General features: G+C 31.8%; 1 protein-coding gene across 2 annotated transcripts; it reads left to right on the top strand.

The window, feature by feature from the left end:
* Positions 1 to 474: 474 nt before the first annotated feature.
* On the top strand, positions 475 to 13,824 carry LOC107446423 (bcl-2-related ovarian killer protein homolog A). 2 transcript variants are annotated; one of them, XM_071187569.2, is made up of 4 exons: positions 475 to 664; positions 4,732 to 5,116; positions 12,620 to 12,744; positions 13,179 to 13,824. In XM_071187569.2, exons 1-3 carry the CDS (start codon positions 519 to 521, stop codon positions 12,731 to 12,733), a joined length of 645 nt encoding a protein of 214 aa, XP_071043670.2. In that variant the 5' UTR covers positions 475 to 518; the 3' UTR covers positions 12,734 to 12,744; positions 13,179 to 13,824. The 2 variants fall into 2 exon arrangements, with proteins under 2 accessions (XP_071043670.2, XP_042897317.2); XM_043041383.3 differs by having other exon boundaries at positions 476 to 664; positions 12,620 to 13,824.
* Positions 13,825 to 16,683: the final 2,859 nt, after the last annotated feature.

Here is a 16,683-nt window from a genome sequence, read left to right as displayed (position 1 = left end):
GATCCATAATATTCAAACTGGACCACGTATACAGGGTACTAGCTTACCCTACCTGAGGAAATAATTAGAGGCTTTAGTGGGGCCCCACAGTGTAGCCCTATAGGTTACTATGTAAGTATATATATAATAGTATATACATAGTAACTATTATATTATATTATATAATATAATAGTTACTATATAAGTATATATATAATATTAAGTATATAAAAATGAGGAAATTCGAAGTCAATATTCTGTATTATAATATGTACAAAATTCTGGAAGAATTAGTGGAAAATATGAAAGCAACTTTGTTGAAAAAACAATAAGTCCCCAATGTTCCAAATAGCTTCGAAAGCATCAAACTCCCCCTCCAAAAATTAAAATTCCTGTTCCGAATCGTCCAATATTTCTAATATTTTGGTCTAAAAGTGGAAGTCTAATGGAGAATCGATGTGAGCGCTCTTCTGATCGATTTTTGTTGGGTAGAGCCACCTGTTGGTGGTTGTTGTCAGTTTTGGAAAGAACAGAAGAGGATGAATCTCTCTTTGTCAGGATATGCAGCAGATAATGCCGCCAGGCGTCAAAAAGGAAGCAGCGTTACGAATCAACTCATCGGATGGAGAAGCTCACAGCAATTAGTAGTTGAGCAAGCAAAGAGCTTGTGTAGCAAATATCTCAGGTATTTATTCTTGAAAATATTTTATTTTGAATTTTTCCAAGAAAAATAATTCTTTCCAACTTTATAGTCGACATTTTATTTTAAAGTCTTTAAAAAAATGGGGTAAAAATATTATAATTTATACAGCTTAATTGTAAAATAATTGGGAATTTGTAAAAATGTTTAAAATAACGAATTTATGCATTTAACTAAATTTTATGTTCAAAAAGGTGTTTAGAATTTTGTAGAAGCCGTGAGAAAAAAAAGAGCTTCGTCCAACTTAATTTCTTCCCATTTTCCTGATGAGGAACAGCATTTATTTTTAAATTTTCTCCTCGGCGCATTAGTTATTTTGAATTTTTATTAATTATTCCTGAGAGTGACTTTGAAGAAAATTTAGGCTATAATGTTTATGCAAATGCTTTTATTTTAATTGCCGAAAATCATTTACATTACCATTCAACACATTCAAACATTTTTAAAAAAAATACACACGCTGGTTCTGCAAATCTGAGAAAATTTAATTTTTGTTGTCTTTTGATAGATTATACGAATATTTTATTTTGTCCCATCTGGTAGGGGCATTCAAAAAATGTCACAAATACATAAAATAAATAATACAATAAAAATACTTGATTCTCAAACTGTACAATATGAAACAAAAGATCAACACAATTAAAAATAATGTAGAAATTAAAGCACTTTAAGGAAAATAAATAAGAAAAACAGCTGAGATTATAAATAAACAACGTGCACTTTAAAGTCCACCCTTAATATATATTTTATGAATTTTGGTAAACAAAGGAACCTAGGATAATCAGAGCAAAGGAAGGATTCAAATAATTTAGTTTATTGGTCTTAGGAAAATAAAATGCCTTCCACCTCATTTCAAAATAAATCAGTTTTTGGTGATAGATCGTTTCTGTGATTCGTCAGAATTTCCTTAAGTTTTTATTTTTTCATTCAAGTATCCTATATCTAATTTGAACAATTTTACAGCATTTTTTTTCACAAAGATTCGGAGATTGCATATTTAGGATGGTTATTACAGAACATCCAATGTAAATAACATGCTCGATTTTTATGGCAAAATAAAAATAATATTAACATATTTATGACAAATTAATGTTTTTTATTATTAAATTATTAATTTATTGTAAAAATTATTTCCTGTTGCTCAGAATCGTATTAATTGCTGTAATATAAGGTGGTCAGAGGGATCAAGTTCATAAAGTGTAGTTTCAAGATAATCATAATTTATTAAAAAAAGTTTATTTCTAAAGTGATTTACGAAAATTTAATTTACTACCCTAAATATAGCTATAAAAATATTAACAAGTATCAACAATTAGAAAGCATAATAAGTCAAAAACAATTTTCTTTTGTAATTGATCCACTTTATATATCACAGACAATTTTATTCACCCAAACTTATTTTATTTTTCACTTTATTTTATTAAGGAATTACACGCTATGTATCTGATATGATAAAATAGCAATTATATTAACATTAGCAAAGCTGATAAACATGGTGGTAACCTTTTCTAATGTAGTTTTTTATGCTGATTTCAAATCTGAAAACCGTTTTGTTCTATCTCAGGTTTTCGTGGAACACAGTTTAATTTTTATAGAATGGTCTTTAAATTTTAGTAGATGTAAGAGAATACTTCTTAAATTTTAATAATTTTAATAGAATATTGTTTAAATCTTATTAATTCAAATGGAGTCAGCATGCATAGGGTACAATAACTACACGTTTTTGCCAGAGTCACTTAGTGAATTTTATTGCAATAAGTGTCATTTTATATTAGAACCTCTGAAAAAAAAATATGCTATATTTTGAATATGCTATATTTTACGTATAGTATATATATATTACGTTACTATATTTTACGCATACTACGTATGCTATATTTTGAACTAATTATTTCTTTATAGCATATATGTCATGCGACTTAATCTGACTGTTTTCTTAGCTAATAATGTGTTTATGAGTACTCAATTTAAAAGCTCTAGTGAAATATAAATGGCTAAAGTAGTATATCTAAAAATCGATGGGTGATAGGATCAATGGTTTGCATATTTTAAATCAGCATATTTTATATATCTTAGAAAATTTATCGGATACTATGATTAACGCTGATTACCGCAATTTTTTAAAATTTGTTTTCAGTGTAATAGATATTATAATTAGACTCTGTGTTCAATATATTGGACAACATTTATTACTATTTTATCACTTAAAATATAATACATTCCGTTTGTATTTTTCCTTTTGTATGCTTTTAAAAAACGATTTTTTACACAAAAATTTAATTGGATTTACCCTTGTTAGTCGGAGAGAAGGAAAGGTAAGAATTATGAGAAAAGATAAGAAATTTGTATCAAGTAATCTTTTGGGTGGTCTTTGGCATATAAATATCGTATTATTTGCGTCTAGTGGATTTTGTTTTACGAGAAAAATATGATTTCTAAAATATGCAGAAAATGCTAAAAATTAAAATTTAGAAATTTTTATGAAATAATATAAAAATAACTAAGAAAAAGTTATGAGTAAAAGTCAATTTATTAAAATTTTTATTCCATCTATGAGTTTACTATATAATTCTAAGTCAAAAGCGCATTTTCTGCTATTAATATTCAAAGTTCTAGTCTCTGGTAGTTAAAATAAAAGTAGAAAAAAAAATTGTGCAGAAATTTTTTTTCGTAGAAAAAAAGAAACAAATAAAATAAACAAAAACTTCTAATTTATACTTTCGTCAGACTAAAAAATATCGGGAAAATACCAGGGCTAAAGAGAATAGAAGGGCTGGTTCACTCCTTTGAAGTATTTCTCGCCGCTCCGATCCTCTGACGTCACTCTAGTGACGTCACTTTGGCGCAAAGCTCGCACTTTTACTTCAAGAACGGAGCGTTTGCCCTTACTAGCTCTAACTAATATTGGATCATTTCTTTTTGCGAGATATTCTAAGACATTTGTTATTTTCTATAATGACTTTCCTCAGTTTTTGCAGTGAATTTACAAGAATTTAAAACTATTATCGAAATGCCAGTTTGCGCGATTGCAACTTGCAAAAATTCTGATATAAAAACAAAATAAAAAAGTATAATTTTTCGCGTGTTCCCTACAGTAAATGAACAACTATGTAAAGAATGGATTCCGAAATGACACAGTTAATATAGAACAGCAATACGCTTATTCTGTCGTAAAGAATTTTTATAAAAATTCATTATCTAAATAGAAGCCGCCTCGTTACTTCATAAAGAAAGGCAGGTGAAAAGCATCATAACATATTTTTTAATGTAGTTATTCTAAATATTTATGATTTTTTTTAAAAATTATATTCTCTTCAATTTAAATATCTATAAATTATATCATCGTAAATTTAAATGTCTATAAACAATTGTAAAATTTCTAATGTCATTATGAACCTAAATTATTATTTTGTTTCAGTAATTAGCGTTTAAGGTTGATGTTTCCTAATGATTAAGTATGAACAAATTGCTATTAACGACATATTTTAAAATCAGGGATTCTAAATTTAACTTAACTTATCTTTATAAAAGAATATGTAGATAAAAAAAGTGTCGATATATGCCTTCGTTTTTCTTAATAGTTAAAGTTAAAACTGAACTTTTTAAAATAAAGTATTTATTGTGTCATTTTCACCAACTAGCAAAACATTTTTATAAGTTTAAAATGGTATTTTTTTAATATAATAACCAAGAAAGTTTTTTTTTAAACTATGTTTATGAACGGAAATAATGTGTTAATTACGTAAAGTTTGAAGGCTAATAACCAGAAAAAGTCTAACTTATTTTTACAAAGAGAAAGATGCAAAGTTATCATATCTTTGCTTGGGATCTCCGAGATCTGTGGACACAGTGACGTCATGAGGAGGGAAATCGTAGCTTCAGCTCTAAGAGCGGAGTGAACTAGCCCTTGTATTCTCTTTAGCCCTGGAAAATACTCTCCTATTTTTAAATTAGTGTCTGTGAATAATTTTTTAAATATTTCCTGAAATGCCCTTTAATAGGTGATTAATCCGAATAAGAAAATTCGAATAATTTCCCTTTTTTTTAAATAGGTTTAAGTTGAAAAATTGTAAAAAACTTGGACTTCAACGACTGAAATGGCCTCCGGCAGAACTTGTTTTCGAACTTCGAGAGTTAGGAATGGAAATGGAACGAAATCACCCAGAACTTTATCAAAGCGTTACCGAAAATGTTGGACTCTATTCTTTACCATCAGAATATGCTGTGCAAAATTTATTAAGTACACTGGCAACAGAACTTTTTCGTGATCGTCATGTCACTTGGGGACGAATTGTTGCACTCTATGTGTTGGCTGGAGCTCTAGCAGTTGATTGCGTTAAACTTGGACGGCCAGAATATGTTCTTGGATTAGTTCAAGCTGTTGGAAATAGTATCGAAAAAGATTTGGCAAATTGGATCATCCAACAAGGAGGATGGGTAAGAAACCATTAAATTAAGTATCTTGAGAGATAGCATCACAACCTTAATATTTTATATGCAATACACTCTATAATATGACATTTATTTATTAAAATTTCATTTTCTTTATAAAAGTTCACTTTCTCTTTTGTTTTTACATAATTCGGAATCGAGAGCGTACCAACCTCTGTACTGAATTTACAATTTCAATGTATATTTCAATGTATATTACTAAGATTTTATTTGATATTGTAATTTACCCTTCATATTAATTTAAAAATCTTCACTTTCCATTATATATGTAATAGCATGACAAAATTCTTGCTTCTTCTGGAATCTCTCTCTCTCTTATATATATATATATATATATATATATATATATATATATATATATATATATATATATATATATATATATATATATATATATATATATATATATATATATATATATATATATATATATATATATATATATATATATATATATATATATATATATATATATATATATATATATATATATATATAAGTTCAAAATGTGGAGAAAACATGAAAAAGATTGCAGAATAATGAAAAAAGGGAAAAAGTAATAATAATAAAGATAATAAAAATCCGAAAAAAGGAAGAAAAATTAATAAAAATTAATAAAAATCGGAAAAATAAAAGATATAATCTTTTCATCATCTCACACGATTGCATCCGCAAAAAGGAATGCTTTCTAATATTGTATCAATACAGCCAAAGCAAAATATATCAATAAAATAGTGTGAGGGAGCACTCAAAAAAATTTTTTTAAACAAATAGAATAGAACACATTAAGTAAAAAAAAATCACGTAAAAACAGACAATAAAATGTAAAGAAGAAACAGAACAAAACATAAAACAAAATCTATAAAGCGAGTAGCGAATCCAAATGAACTTACATAAACGGGAAATTTTTCAAGAATGATTTAAAATATTTTCGTAACTAGATTGCCAGATTACAAAATATGAAAACAGAAGTGCAAATTGACGTAAAAGAATAAATAGAGGAATTTTGTTTTATAGTGTGTCAGTAGTGTTTTATAGAAAATATTATAACTTTTATTTCCCAGATTTTTATTAATTTTTATTAATTTTTTTCTTCCTTTTTTTTCGGATTTTTATTACTATTACTTTTTATCCTTTTCCCTTTTTCCATTGTTCTGTAATTTGTTCATGTTTTCTCTACATTTTGACCTTATTTTATGAGTTCTACTTACTTGCAGCTTATGCGAAGTAAATAAAACTTATTGTTTTTCTTAATTTTCTTCGTTTTTTTGGTCCTTTTTGTATTTATTTATTTACTTGTATTATATATATATATATATATATATATATATATATATATATATATATATATATATATATATATATATTATATATATATATATATATATATATATATATATATATATATATATATATATTAATAAGTATATAAACATTTATACGGCAAATATAAAACGGCCTATCAAATTATGGAACCATTCAACTGATCAAATTGAACTTAAACTCCATTTTCCTCACTACTCTGTTATATTTAAAACCAAAACCTAGCAATCAAGTTATGACAGTATATTTTTAAATTATTTATCGTAGGTAACTGGCTATATTTTTCTCTCTCCTATATTTTATATTAGTATGCCTTTTGTTTCGCATTTGATGAGATTTCATTTGATTTGATTTACTTAATTTTACATGCCAAAAAATATTTATTATTATTATTATTTTGGTTTTCTTCGCACATTTATACAAATATACTTTTCTTGAGTTGATACAATGCCAGAAAGCACACCGTGTTTTGCAGATGTAACCATCAGAGTTGAGAAAGAGGTTATATTTTTTCGTTATTTATTAGTTATTAATATATCAAAATTATTTTTTTTATTAATTCATTTTTAAAGTGAATACTTTTTCTTCCTTCTTACAAGCTCTTTTCCACTTTTTTTGAGATCTGTTGATAGCTGTAACATAAGAATTTTGAAAAGTTTAAAACAAAAAATATTGAAAGGAGAAGAAATACAGTTCTACGAGTATGTAACTAAAGCAGGGTGCGATATGATATACCAGAAAAACATCTTACAGGGTGAGCAGATTTAGCAGAGTGTCATATGTACTATATATATGTATATATATATATATATATATATATATATATATATACATAAGTTCAAAATGAAGAATAAAACAAAGAAAAATTAAAGACATATGAAAAAAAAGGGGGGGGGGGAATAATAAGCAAAAAAATAACAAACAACAGTTTAAGAAAAAGAAAAAAAAACTTAAATTTTATTTAAAAAACCGGAAAAAAAGATATAATCTTTTCATCAGCCCACAGGATTATATCCGCAAAACAGAATGCGTTCTGATATTGTATCAATAAAGCCAAAGCAAAATATATTAATACAATAGTGTGAGGAGCACTCAAAATTTTTTTTAATAAAAATTGCAACAAATAAAATAGAACACAAAAAGTTAAAATAAGTAAAAACAACATGTAAAAACAGAAAATAAAATTAAAAAAAAGAAAAAACAGTATAAAAATGGACTATAAAGCGAGTAGCGAAATCAGATCAACTTACATGGACGGGAAATTTTTCAAGAATGATTTAGAAAAGGTTTCGCAGAAAGATTGCCAGATTACAAAATATGAAAACAAAAGCGCAAATTGAGTCTAACAAGAGGGTTTTAAAGTGTCGTTCTTACTGCACTGCTGAAGTGATTTGTTATTCTGTTCATTGATTTGTTAGTTACCAAGGAAGGGCCCGAAATGGATGTGCGCAAGGTAATATTATACTGGACAATTTTAAAAATTGACCATAAATAAGTTTAGAAAATAGATGTCTGTCTATTTTACATGTTATTTTTACTTATTTTAACTTTTTGTGTTCCATTTTATTTGCTGTAATTTCTATAAAAAAAAATTTTGAGTGCTCCTCACACTATTGTATTAATATATTTTGCTTTGGCTTTATTGATACAATATCAGAAAGCACTCTGTTTTGCGGATATAATCGTGTGGGCTGATGAAAATATTATATCTTTTTTTTTCCGGTTTTTTAAATAAAATTTCATATTTTTTTTTTAACTGTTGTTTGTTATTTTTTTACTTATTATTCCCCCCCTCTTTTTTTTCATATGTCTTTAATTTTTCTTTGTTTTATTCTTCATTTTGAACTTATCTAACGAGTTCTGTTTACTTGCAGCTTAAGCTCAATAAATTTTGTACTAAATATATATATACTGGATGTACTAAATATATATATATATACACTGAGTGGCCAAATTATTATGACCACCCCTTCAGTACGCTGTTGGGCCACCTTTTGCGCGCATTACTGCCTTAATTCGTCTGGGCATGGATTCTATGAGATGTTATTAGGTGGTAGAAGGTATGCCAGACCATGCTCGCTGAACTACACTTGCCAATTCCTGCAAATTTGATGGTACTGGAACCATTTGTTTGAGCGCCTGTTCAATTTTATCCCACAAATTCTCAATTGGATTGAGCTCTGGAGATTGTTCTGGCCAACGAAGCAAGTTAAATTCTCCGTCATGCTCTTTGAACCATCTGAGGACAATGCCAGCTTTATGACAAGGAGCGTTATACAGCTGGAAGTATCCATCCCCGCCAGAGTAAACCATTGACATAAACGAATGTACTTGATCTGCGATGATACTAAAATACCCTTGGGCATTAAGGCGTTGTGCTACAGGAATAAAAGGACCCATACAATACCAAGAGAATATTCCCCATACCATAACGTTGCCACCACCAGCTTGAAGTGTTGTGGCAATGCAGTTGGGATACGTGCTTTCGTGCTGTTTTCTCCATATTCTCATCCTGTCATCTGCGCGATGCATTTGAAATCGTGATTCATCAGACCACATGACCCTCTTCCACTCATCTACTGTCCAATGTTTGTGCTCCTTTGCAAATTGGAGACGTCTGCGCTTATTTAAAGCAGACAGTAGAGGCTTACGAACAGGTCGTCTGCTTCCATACCCTATACGGCGCAATTGCGTCGAACAGTCTGTTCAGAGAAGTTCACAGTTGCTCCTGGATTAAGATCATTTGCAATTTGTCGCACTGTTGCTCTACTGTTGCGCTGCACAACCCTGGCCAGCCTTCTCTCTGATTGAGAATTCAGTACCCTGTGACGACCACAAGTCTGACGTTGAGAACCGGTTTTTTGCTTGATTGTCCATTCTTTGTACACATTAACAACTGCTGCTCTAGAACACTTCACAAGAGCAGCCGTTTTGCTGATACTCGTTCCGACACATCTCGCATCCACAATCATTCCACGTTGAAATTCAGTTAAATCACTTTTCTTTCCCATATCTGAGCAAGCAACACAGTATAACTGATGACTCACTTGTCCAGCATTCCCGTGTTATTGTTATCTTGCCCTATAGCGGCAACGCTGTGACGCAATTTCTCATTTCCATAAAACTCTGAGGTAGTCATAATAATTTGGCCACTCAGTGTATATATTTAGTACATCCAGCTCACACGAAACAATATAAGACAGTCAGGAGGTACATCCCCTGCCAACCGGTTCTTAGACAACTCTACATGTTTTTTTGGGTACACTGCTTTCCGCCAACCGCCATTTTATTCTTTATTTTTATGACAGAATGTGTTAGTAGATTTAATGATCATGGATGGTATAAATGTATTCTAAAAAAAAAATTATTGCGCAGTACTGTTTATCAATAGTGTAGAAATTCAGAACAAACCATCAATAAATAACAAGAGAAAACTTTATTTCTCCTTCCCTATCCACTTTGTAAAGAAACTCAGTAAATCTTTAACCAATATTTGGTATAAAGTCTCTCATTATCCCAAAGTTTAGTTAAATGAAAGATCATTTTATTTTAGTTACACCATAAATTGAGAAGTATGATCGAGAAATATATTCATTGTACAACTGACTGCGCAAAAATTTGGTAAATGACATAAAACTTTGATTCATTTAGGTAAATATTTTATTTGGATTGATTAGAGTTCATTTATTTTATGTTGAATTTTTAAATTTGGCTGGCTGTATAAAATGGTTAGATATATGTCCAAAAATAACCTAATTTTGGTAAATTGCTTTGTTATGGTAAATAGCGACCTTGACTTGCATTTAAGCCCTTTAAAAATACCTAATAATGCTGAAACTTTCCTCTGCTTTTATAAAAGAAAAAAAAGAAAGAATAAAATTTTTTGTTTCTTGATAACACCTACTTTTGGTGCAACCTTAAACTGATATTTGGAGCTAGTGAAAATACTAAAATATGGTAAAATTGAGTTCAATTTTATGTAGCCAGCAAATGAATACCGATTTTTGGTGCCACGTGGCTCGGAATGTGTAGAAGTGCACAGTAGTGATTGGGAGGAGAGGAAGGTACAAATCCGTTTCAAGAGCTTCTGCTGCAGTGAGGCTAAATGTTTTTTTAAATTTTATTTTATACACAGGGACTGCACCAAATGGTTTACATTATGTCTATGAAAGCTATCCTTTTTCTCTATGTATGTTCTTTGGTTTAAAATAGCGATTAATGATTTATATAAAATCATTAGGATGTCCCTTATTTTGGGTTGGAAAGTTTTCTATAGTTCATATATATATATATATATATATATATATATATATATATATATATATATATATATATATATATATATATGAAGACTAGCTTGACTTTCGGAAAATATTTGAAGGTATCTCGTTAAAATACACTCATGTCCATAAATTAAGGATAATGAAGTTCAGGCACAGAAAGAGACAGAAGCCAAACAAATTTGACTTATTTGTAAAGTCTATGTATTAAACAAAAGGTAAAGAGCAAAAAAGATGCTATATGTTTGACATAATTAATAAAAATTGCGATTTTTACTCCCTGGAGCAAATTTCAAAAAAGAACCTATTTACAAAAAATAGTATAACATGGTTAGTATGACGGATAGGTGTAATACAAGCCGCACAACGCTTAGGCATGCTGAGTATCAAATTATCAATCTGATCTTGGGGAATATTACACCACTCATCAAGCAATGCCCTCCGAAAGTCCGGTAGACAGGTGGGAGGGGGTTGACGGGCTGCAATTCGTCGGCCAAGCATATCTCACACAGGCTCTATAGGATTCAAGTCCGGTGAGTATGCTGGCCAATCCATACGGGTGATATCCTCCGATTGAAGGCATTCGTCTACAATGTTTGCACGGTGAGGACGGGCGTTGTCGTCCATAAACAGAAATTCAGCACCCCTGGCGCCCCGAAACAAACGTACATGTTGTTCCAGAATGACATCACTACAGATGTGGCCTGTCATCTTAACACTCTGAACATGCAGGTCAGTTCTGGAACCAAGAATATATCCTCCCCAAACGAGCCATCCTGCACCACCATAACGGTGTCGTTCAATGGTGTTGTCTTGGTGGTAACGGGTACCTGGCGCTCTCCATATGAAAGTCCTGCGAGAATCAGAGTGCAAACTAAACCTGGACTCGTCGGAAAACATCACACAAGACCACTGTTGCGGTTTCCATAATGCATGCTCTCTACTCCAGGCTAATCGCAGGCGACAGTGAGTTGCGGTAAGTGGAATACATCTGACAGGCCTACGAACATATAGACCAATGTGCCCTAAGCGTCTGTATACGGTCTGCCTTGAAACTGTCGTACCGGTAGCTGAAGAGAGCTGACGAGACAGATCTGATGCTGTGCTCCGTCTGTTTCTTTTGGCAATAACTGCCAAATACCGGTCTTCATTCGGCGTTGCAACTCGGGGGCGACCTGTGCTGTAACGTCTACTCACATTACCATCATCTTGGAATCGTTGCCAAAGCCTGGAGATGACACTCTGGATGATTCCAAGTTCCTCGGATACTTCCAGCTGGGTATGTCCACATTCCAGTCGTCCGATGATTCTTCCACGTAAAAAATCATCCAAATGCTTCCTTTGTGCCATAACTATGAGGTTATTGCACTGAAAGGCTTTTAAAGCGCTTGTGAACAATTTTACTTCTTTGCCACCATTCCTTATATACCCCTCTCTTACACTCTCGTCATTGTGACGTACAACCAGCGTCATCTAGTGGTTTCCTATAATTTGCATATTCTTCTTCAGGATGTGTGTGATAATTCTACAGGTGAAATTTTAATTTTAGAGTTTGATTTCCGTGTGATTCTGAATTATCCTTAATTTATGGACATGAGTGTACGTTGTACCTACTCTTAATTTATTCCGTCAATTAAACAGATTTGAATATTTTTATTTTAACTTTCATCAATAGTTATTCGTCAGTTTCTGAACACGCTTTGGCTTTGCTTTAGTTTTATTTTGACTTTTGTCCCTTATTGTGCTTATTTTTTTTAACCGCATTATCGAAATATATATATATGTACGAAGAGTATTAATTATTAAACACCTAGTAATTCAGAACATAAATTATGAAAGTGTTTATATCTATTATGTTATTTAATTTGTTTTTGATTTTTTTCAGGGAACTCTTACAACACGATTTAAGAAAAATTCTACTCTGCAATCTCAAAGATTCCTAATTACTTCGATTGTTTTGATAAGCATATTTGCCGTTTTTTATTACTTTTTACCATGACGTCTTCTAAGGTATATATCTATAAATTTTGCAAAATTATTTATAAGATTTGAGAATTCGGTTACCCAAATTTTATTTTCATTTTGTCTGAAGCAATTTCCTTCATTTAATTTTGTATACAAAAAAAATTCTATTGGAATATTTATTTATTCCGAAGTTTTTCAGATTAATGTAACGTTTGTTATTGTGTTCCATATTTAAGATTTGTTTTTCTTTATCTCAGGTTATGAGAGGTATTTTAATTTTATTTAAATTAATTTTATTTAATCAATCATTAAAAAGGCCAAGAAAGCCTTTCACCTCTGAGTTACCTTTTCTATTCTATTATCACCACTGTACCAAACGATGAGATAACCTTCTTTTTTTGAACTTTGTTTTATGTCCTCTTTTGAACGACGTCATTTTACTATGCAAACCCTCATCTTCTGAACTTCGTTTTCTGCAGTCTTTTCCCTTCAAACAACGCTATTCAACTATGCGAGCCTTCATTCTCTGAGCTTCGTTTTCTAAGCCCTTTGATCGAACTACGTCATTCTATCATGCAAGCCTTCATCCTCTGAGCTTCGTTTTCTGTGCCCTTTTCCACTGAAACGGCGTCATTCTACCATGCGAGCCTTCATCCTCTGAGCTTCATTTTTTGTGCCTATTTCCATTCAAACGACATCATTATACCACGCAAGCCTTTATCCTCAGAGTTTCGCTTCCCGTTCTCTTTTCCACACGAACGATGTCATTCTGTCATGAGAGCCTTCATCATTGGAGCTTCGTTTTCTGTGCCCTTTTCCAGTGAAACGTCATTCTACCATGCGAGCCTTCATCCTCCGAGCTTTGTTTTCTGTTCCCTTTTCCATTCGAACAACGTTATTGTACCATGCGAGCCTTCGTCCTTTGAGCTACGTTTTCTGTGCCATTTTCCACTCGAACGACGCTGTTCAACCTCGAGAGCTTGCATCCTTTGAACTTTAATGTATACTTGTACATCATTATTATTACATTTAAACCTGTTCAAAATAAAATGTAAAATTGAAACATTAGATTATCAAGAGACTGATATTGAGAAAAATTATGAATAAAATATGAATAGTTTAAAATTATTTTGTCCAGTCAATTGCTTTTATTTACAGGATTGAATTTCATTTGCATAGTTATTAGCACTTTTTATTAGTTAATTTAGCATTAAATTGCGACGAAAAAAAAATCGAAAATTCCTGAAGAGATAAAATTGTTAAAAGAGAAGGAGGGCTAGAGGGTTTAAATAAATATTGACATTTGGAAAAATAAATTTTAAGCTAACGAAATCTTTTAATATTTAAGAGGGAGTGTCTTTATTTTGAATTTTGCTCCAAAAGTAAGAAAATACTGTTGAAAAAGTATTCACACTTAGGATTAAACTATAATACTCCCAAATTTTGAATCTTAACTATCAAATAAAATTAAAAAAAGCATTTGATCACAATCGAAATTTTTCTGAGGTGATGATTTCAGTTTCAAAATTTTTCTACTTTAAATTTTGTTCAAAAAGTAACGAAATTATATTTTAGGAGGGTAAGGGCTCTCATTGAACTTAATGATACTCAAAAACTTCGGTCTTTTTCATTTGAATTTAAATCAAAAGATTAAAAACAGTTTTATTGCTCGAATTATTTGTAATACACTGATCCAAGTTTAATGTATAATATTAAATTCTGCGTGCAAAATAATCCCTGTGTTTTTTCTTTCTTTGGGGCTTATAATTTATTTAATCTATAAAATAAAAATTTTATAATATAAATTTGTTAAGACCATGTATTACTATTTAATTGCCTAGTCTTAGTTGATTATGCATTACAATAACTGGTTGACCATATTTAATTATCGCATAAAAATGCGAAAGTTAATTTTTAACAAATTAATAGTAGACTGATTATTTTGTAGGAAGCAGTTGAACAATAATGGATCGGTGGATAAAAACGGGATCCAGTATTTCTGGCTTTTGTCAGAAATGATATGAAACTAGTTGTAAACATTTGCTCAATCCAATCCGGTTTTATCCAACTGGGCATACTTCTAGAAAATAATTAATTTGGTCTCAAAGATATAGTTTTTTTCCACATTAAATACTTTTCATTCTACACTGCTCAAAAAAAAATTAGGGGAGCAAGCAAAGAAAGTAAGAAAATCGTGCTAGACATCCACAGAGCTGCATGAAATGGATAGCGCATACGTATCAATGCGCGAAACAGAAAAAAAGACGTAAAAACATATGGAATTAAGCTTAAATTCATGGAAACTATGGAAAAAAACAAATTACCGATTTAAGGCAACAATTGGTTTACATGTAAACGATAAAAAAGTAACGTTTGGAAATGATGCCGTACTGTTAATAAGGCGTGTGGTCTCCTCGAACAGCTGAGACTGCTGCACACCTGCTTCCCATGGATGCGATGATGGTATCGATGAGAGTTTGGGGAATACAGTTCCATTCCTCAAGAAGGGCAATTTCCAAGTCACGGAGAGTTAATGGAGGCCTTGGTCTCGCAGCAATGCGTCGCCCGAGCGCGCCCCAAACATGCTCGATTGGATTCAGGTCAGGAGAGCACGCTGGTCATTCCATATGCTGTATTGTTTCAGCCTCCAGCATGTTCTCCACAAGACGAGCTGTATGTGGTCTCGCATTATCATCTTGTAAAACAAAGGAATCTCCAATGGCTGCTGCGTAGGGTATGACACGTGGTCTCAATATCTCGTCTGCATATCTGCGGGCTGTCAAAGTACCGTTCCGAATGATATGCAGGTCCGTACGTCCACATATGCTTATTCCACCCCACACCATCCAACCAGCTCGTCTGTAGTGTGACCTTTCATGAATGAAAGTGTGGTTATTTCGAGTGCCCCTTTCCCTCTACACCAAAACAAGTCGGGTGTCACTCTCCTGACTGAATCGAGACTCGTCTGTAAACAATACGTGGCTCCAATCCCGTTGCTCACAATCTTGATGTTAAGCAGCTCATCTTCTGTGAGCCACAAGGTGGCTTCAGGTCAATGGAATGCAGACCATGGACCTACGAGCATAGAGACCTCCCTGATGGAGCCTATTCCGTATTGTTTGAGTGGAAACTCTTCGTCCTGTTGCCACGAGAAACTGTCTTTGCAGCTGAGTAGCATTGTCTGTTCTGTTACGACGAGCTGTTAACTGTATATGCCGGTCATCAGCTGCAGTTGTTGCACGTGGCCGACCTTGCCCTGGCGGACGACTCACATTTCCAATCTCTTAGAGTCGATTCCACAGCCTTGCAGCGACACTTCTGCTGACTCCAACAGCATCCGCCACACTGCGTTGTGTTTGCCCGGATTCCAGTCTGCCGATGATGCGCCATGCAATGGATTCAGGTAAATCACGTTGTTGAGACATTTTCAAGTCACCCTTTCTCGAAAACAATAACTGAGAAATCAACTTTCTGAGTAACGACAGTGAAACAGACGTCTCTGCTACATCCCGATTTCTGCTCCTATCTTCTTTTCTGGTTTGTGACGTCATGAACTTTTATTTGCATATGAAGTTTTCTTCTTCTTTTTCCTGCTTGGTCTTACATTATAAATGACCACTTTTCTGTTACTTATCGGTGCAAATATTTGCGTAATTTCATTAAAACCATTTGCTCCCCTAATTTTTTTGAGCAGTGTAGAAGCTGAAGGGCTGATGTATCATTTACATTAAAAAAAATCTAAACAATTATTACTACAATGGTAATAGCTGCTTTTGTAAATAAGAAAAAAAAATGTGAGGATCTGGTTATGTACAAGTATCCCTTATAATAACTTCAATAAAAAAGCTCCATTGACTAGTTAAGCAAATAATTTAACAAACGGAAAATTACACTACGAGCAGAGGATGAGCAGAATGTATGATTTTATTGTCGAATGTTGATTGCTGTTTCATGGTAAATAAAGTTTGGAACAAGTGGTTGCGA

This window comes from Parasteatoda tepidariorum, chromosome 11, assembly GCF_982258835.1.
Source record: "Parasteatoda tepidariorum strain Cologne lab strain chromosome 11, Ptep-v5.0, whole genome shotgun sequence".
Classification (NCBI taxonomy): Eukaryota; Metazoa; Arthropoda; class Arachnida; order Araneae; family Theridiidae; genus Parasteatoda; species Parasteatoda tepidariorum.
The sequence above is the reverse complement of the archived record's forward strand: the minus strand, read 5'-3'. Positions and strand labels throughout refer to the sequence as shown.

What these genes read in the sequence shown, in the direction of transcription:
- LOC107446423 (XM_071187569.2), top strand. Translation starts at nt 519, where the DNA reads ATGAATCTCTCTTTGTCAGGATATGCAGCAGATAATGCCGCCAGGCGT. An exon ending in TTGTGTAGCAAATATCTCAG is followed by an intron (nt 665 to 4,731) that starts GTATTTATTCTT and finishes TTTTTTAAATAG; the next exon opens with GTTTAAGTTGAAAAATTGTA. An exon ending in TCATCCAACAAGGAGGATGG is followed by an intron (nt 5,117 to 12,619) that starts GTAAGAAACCAT and finishes GATTTTTTTCAG; the next exon opens with GGAACTCTTACAACACGATT.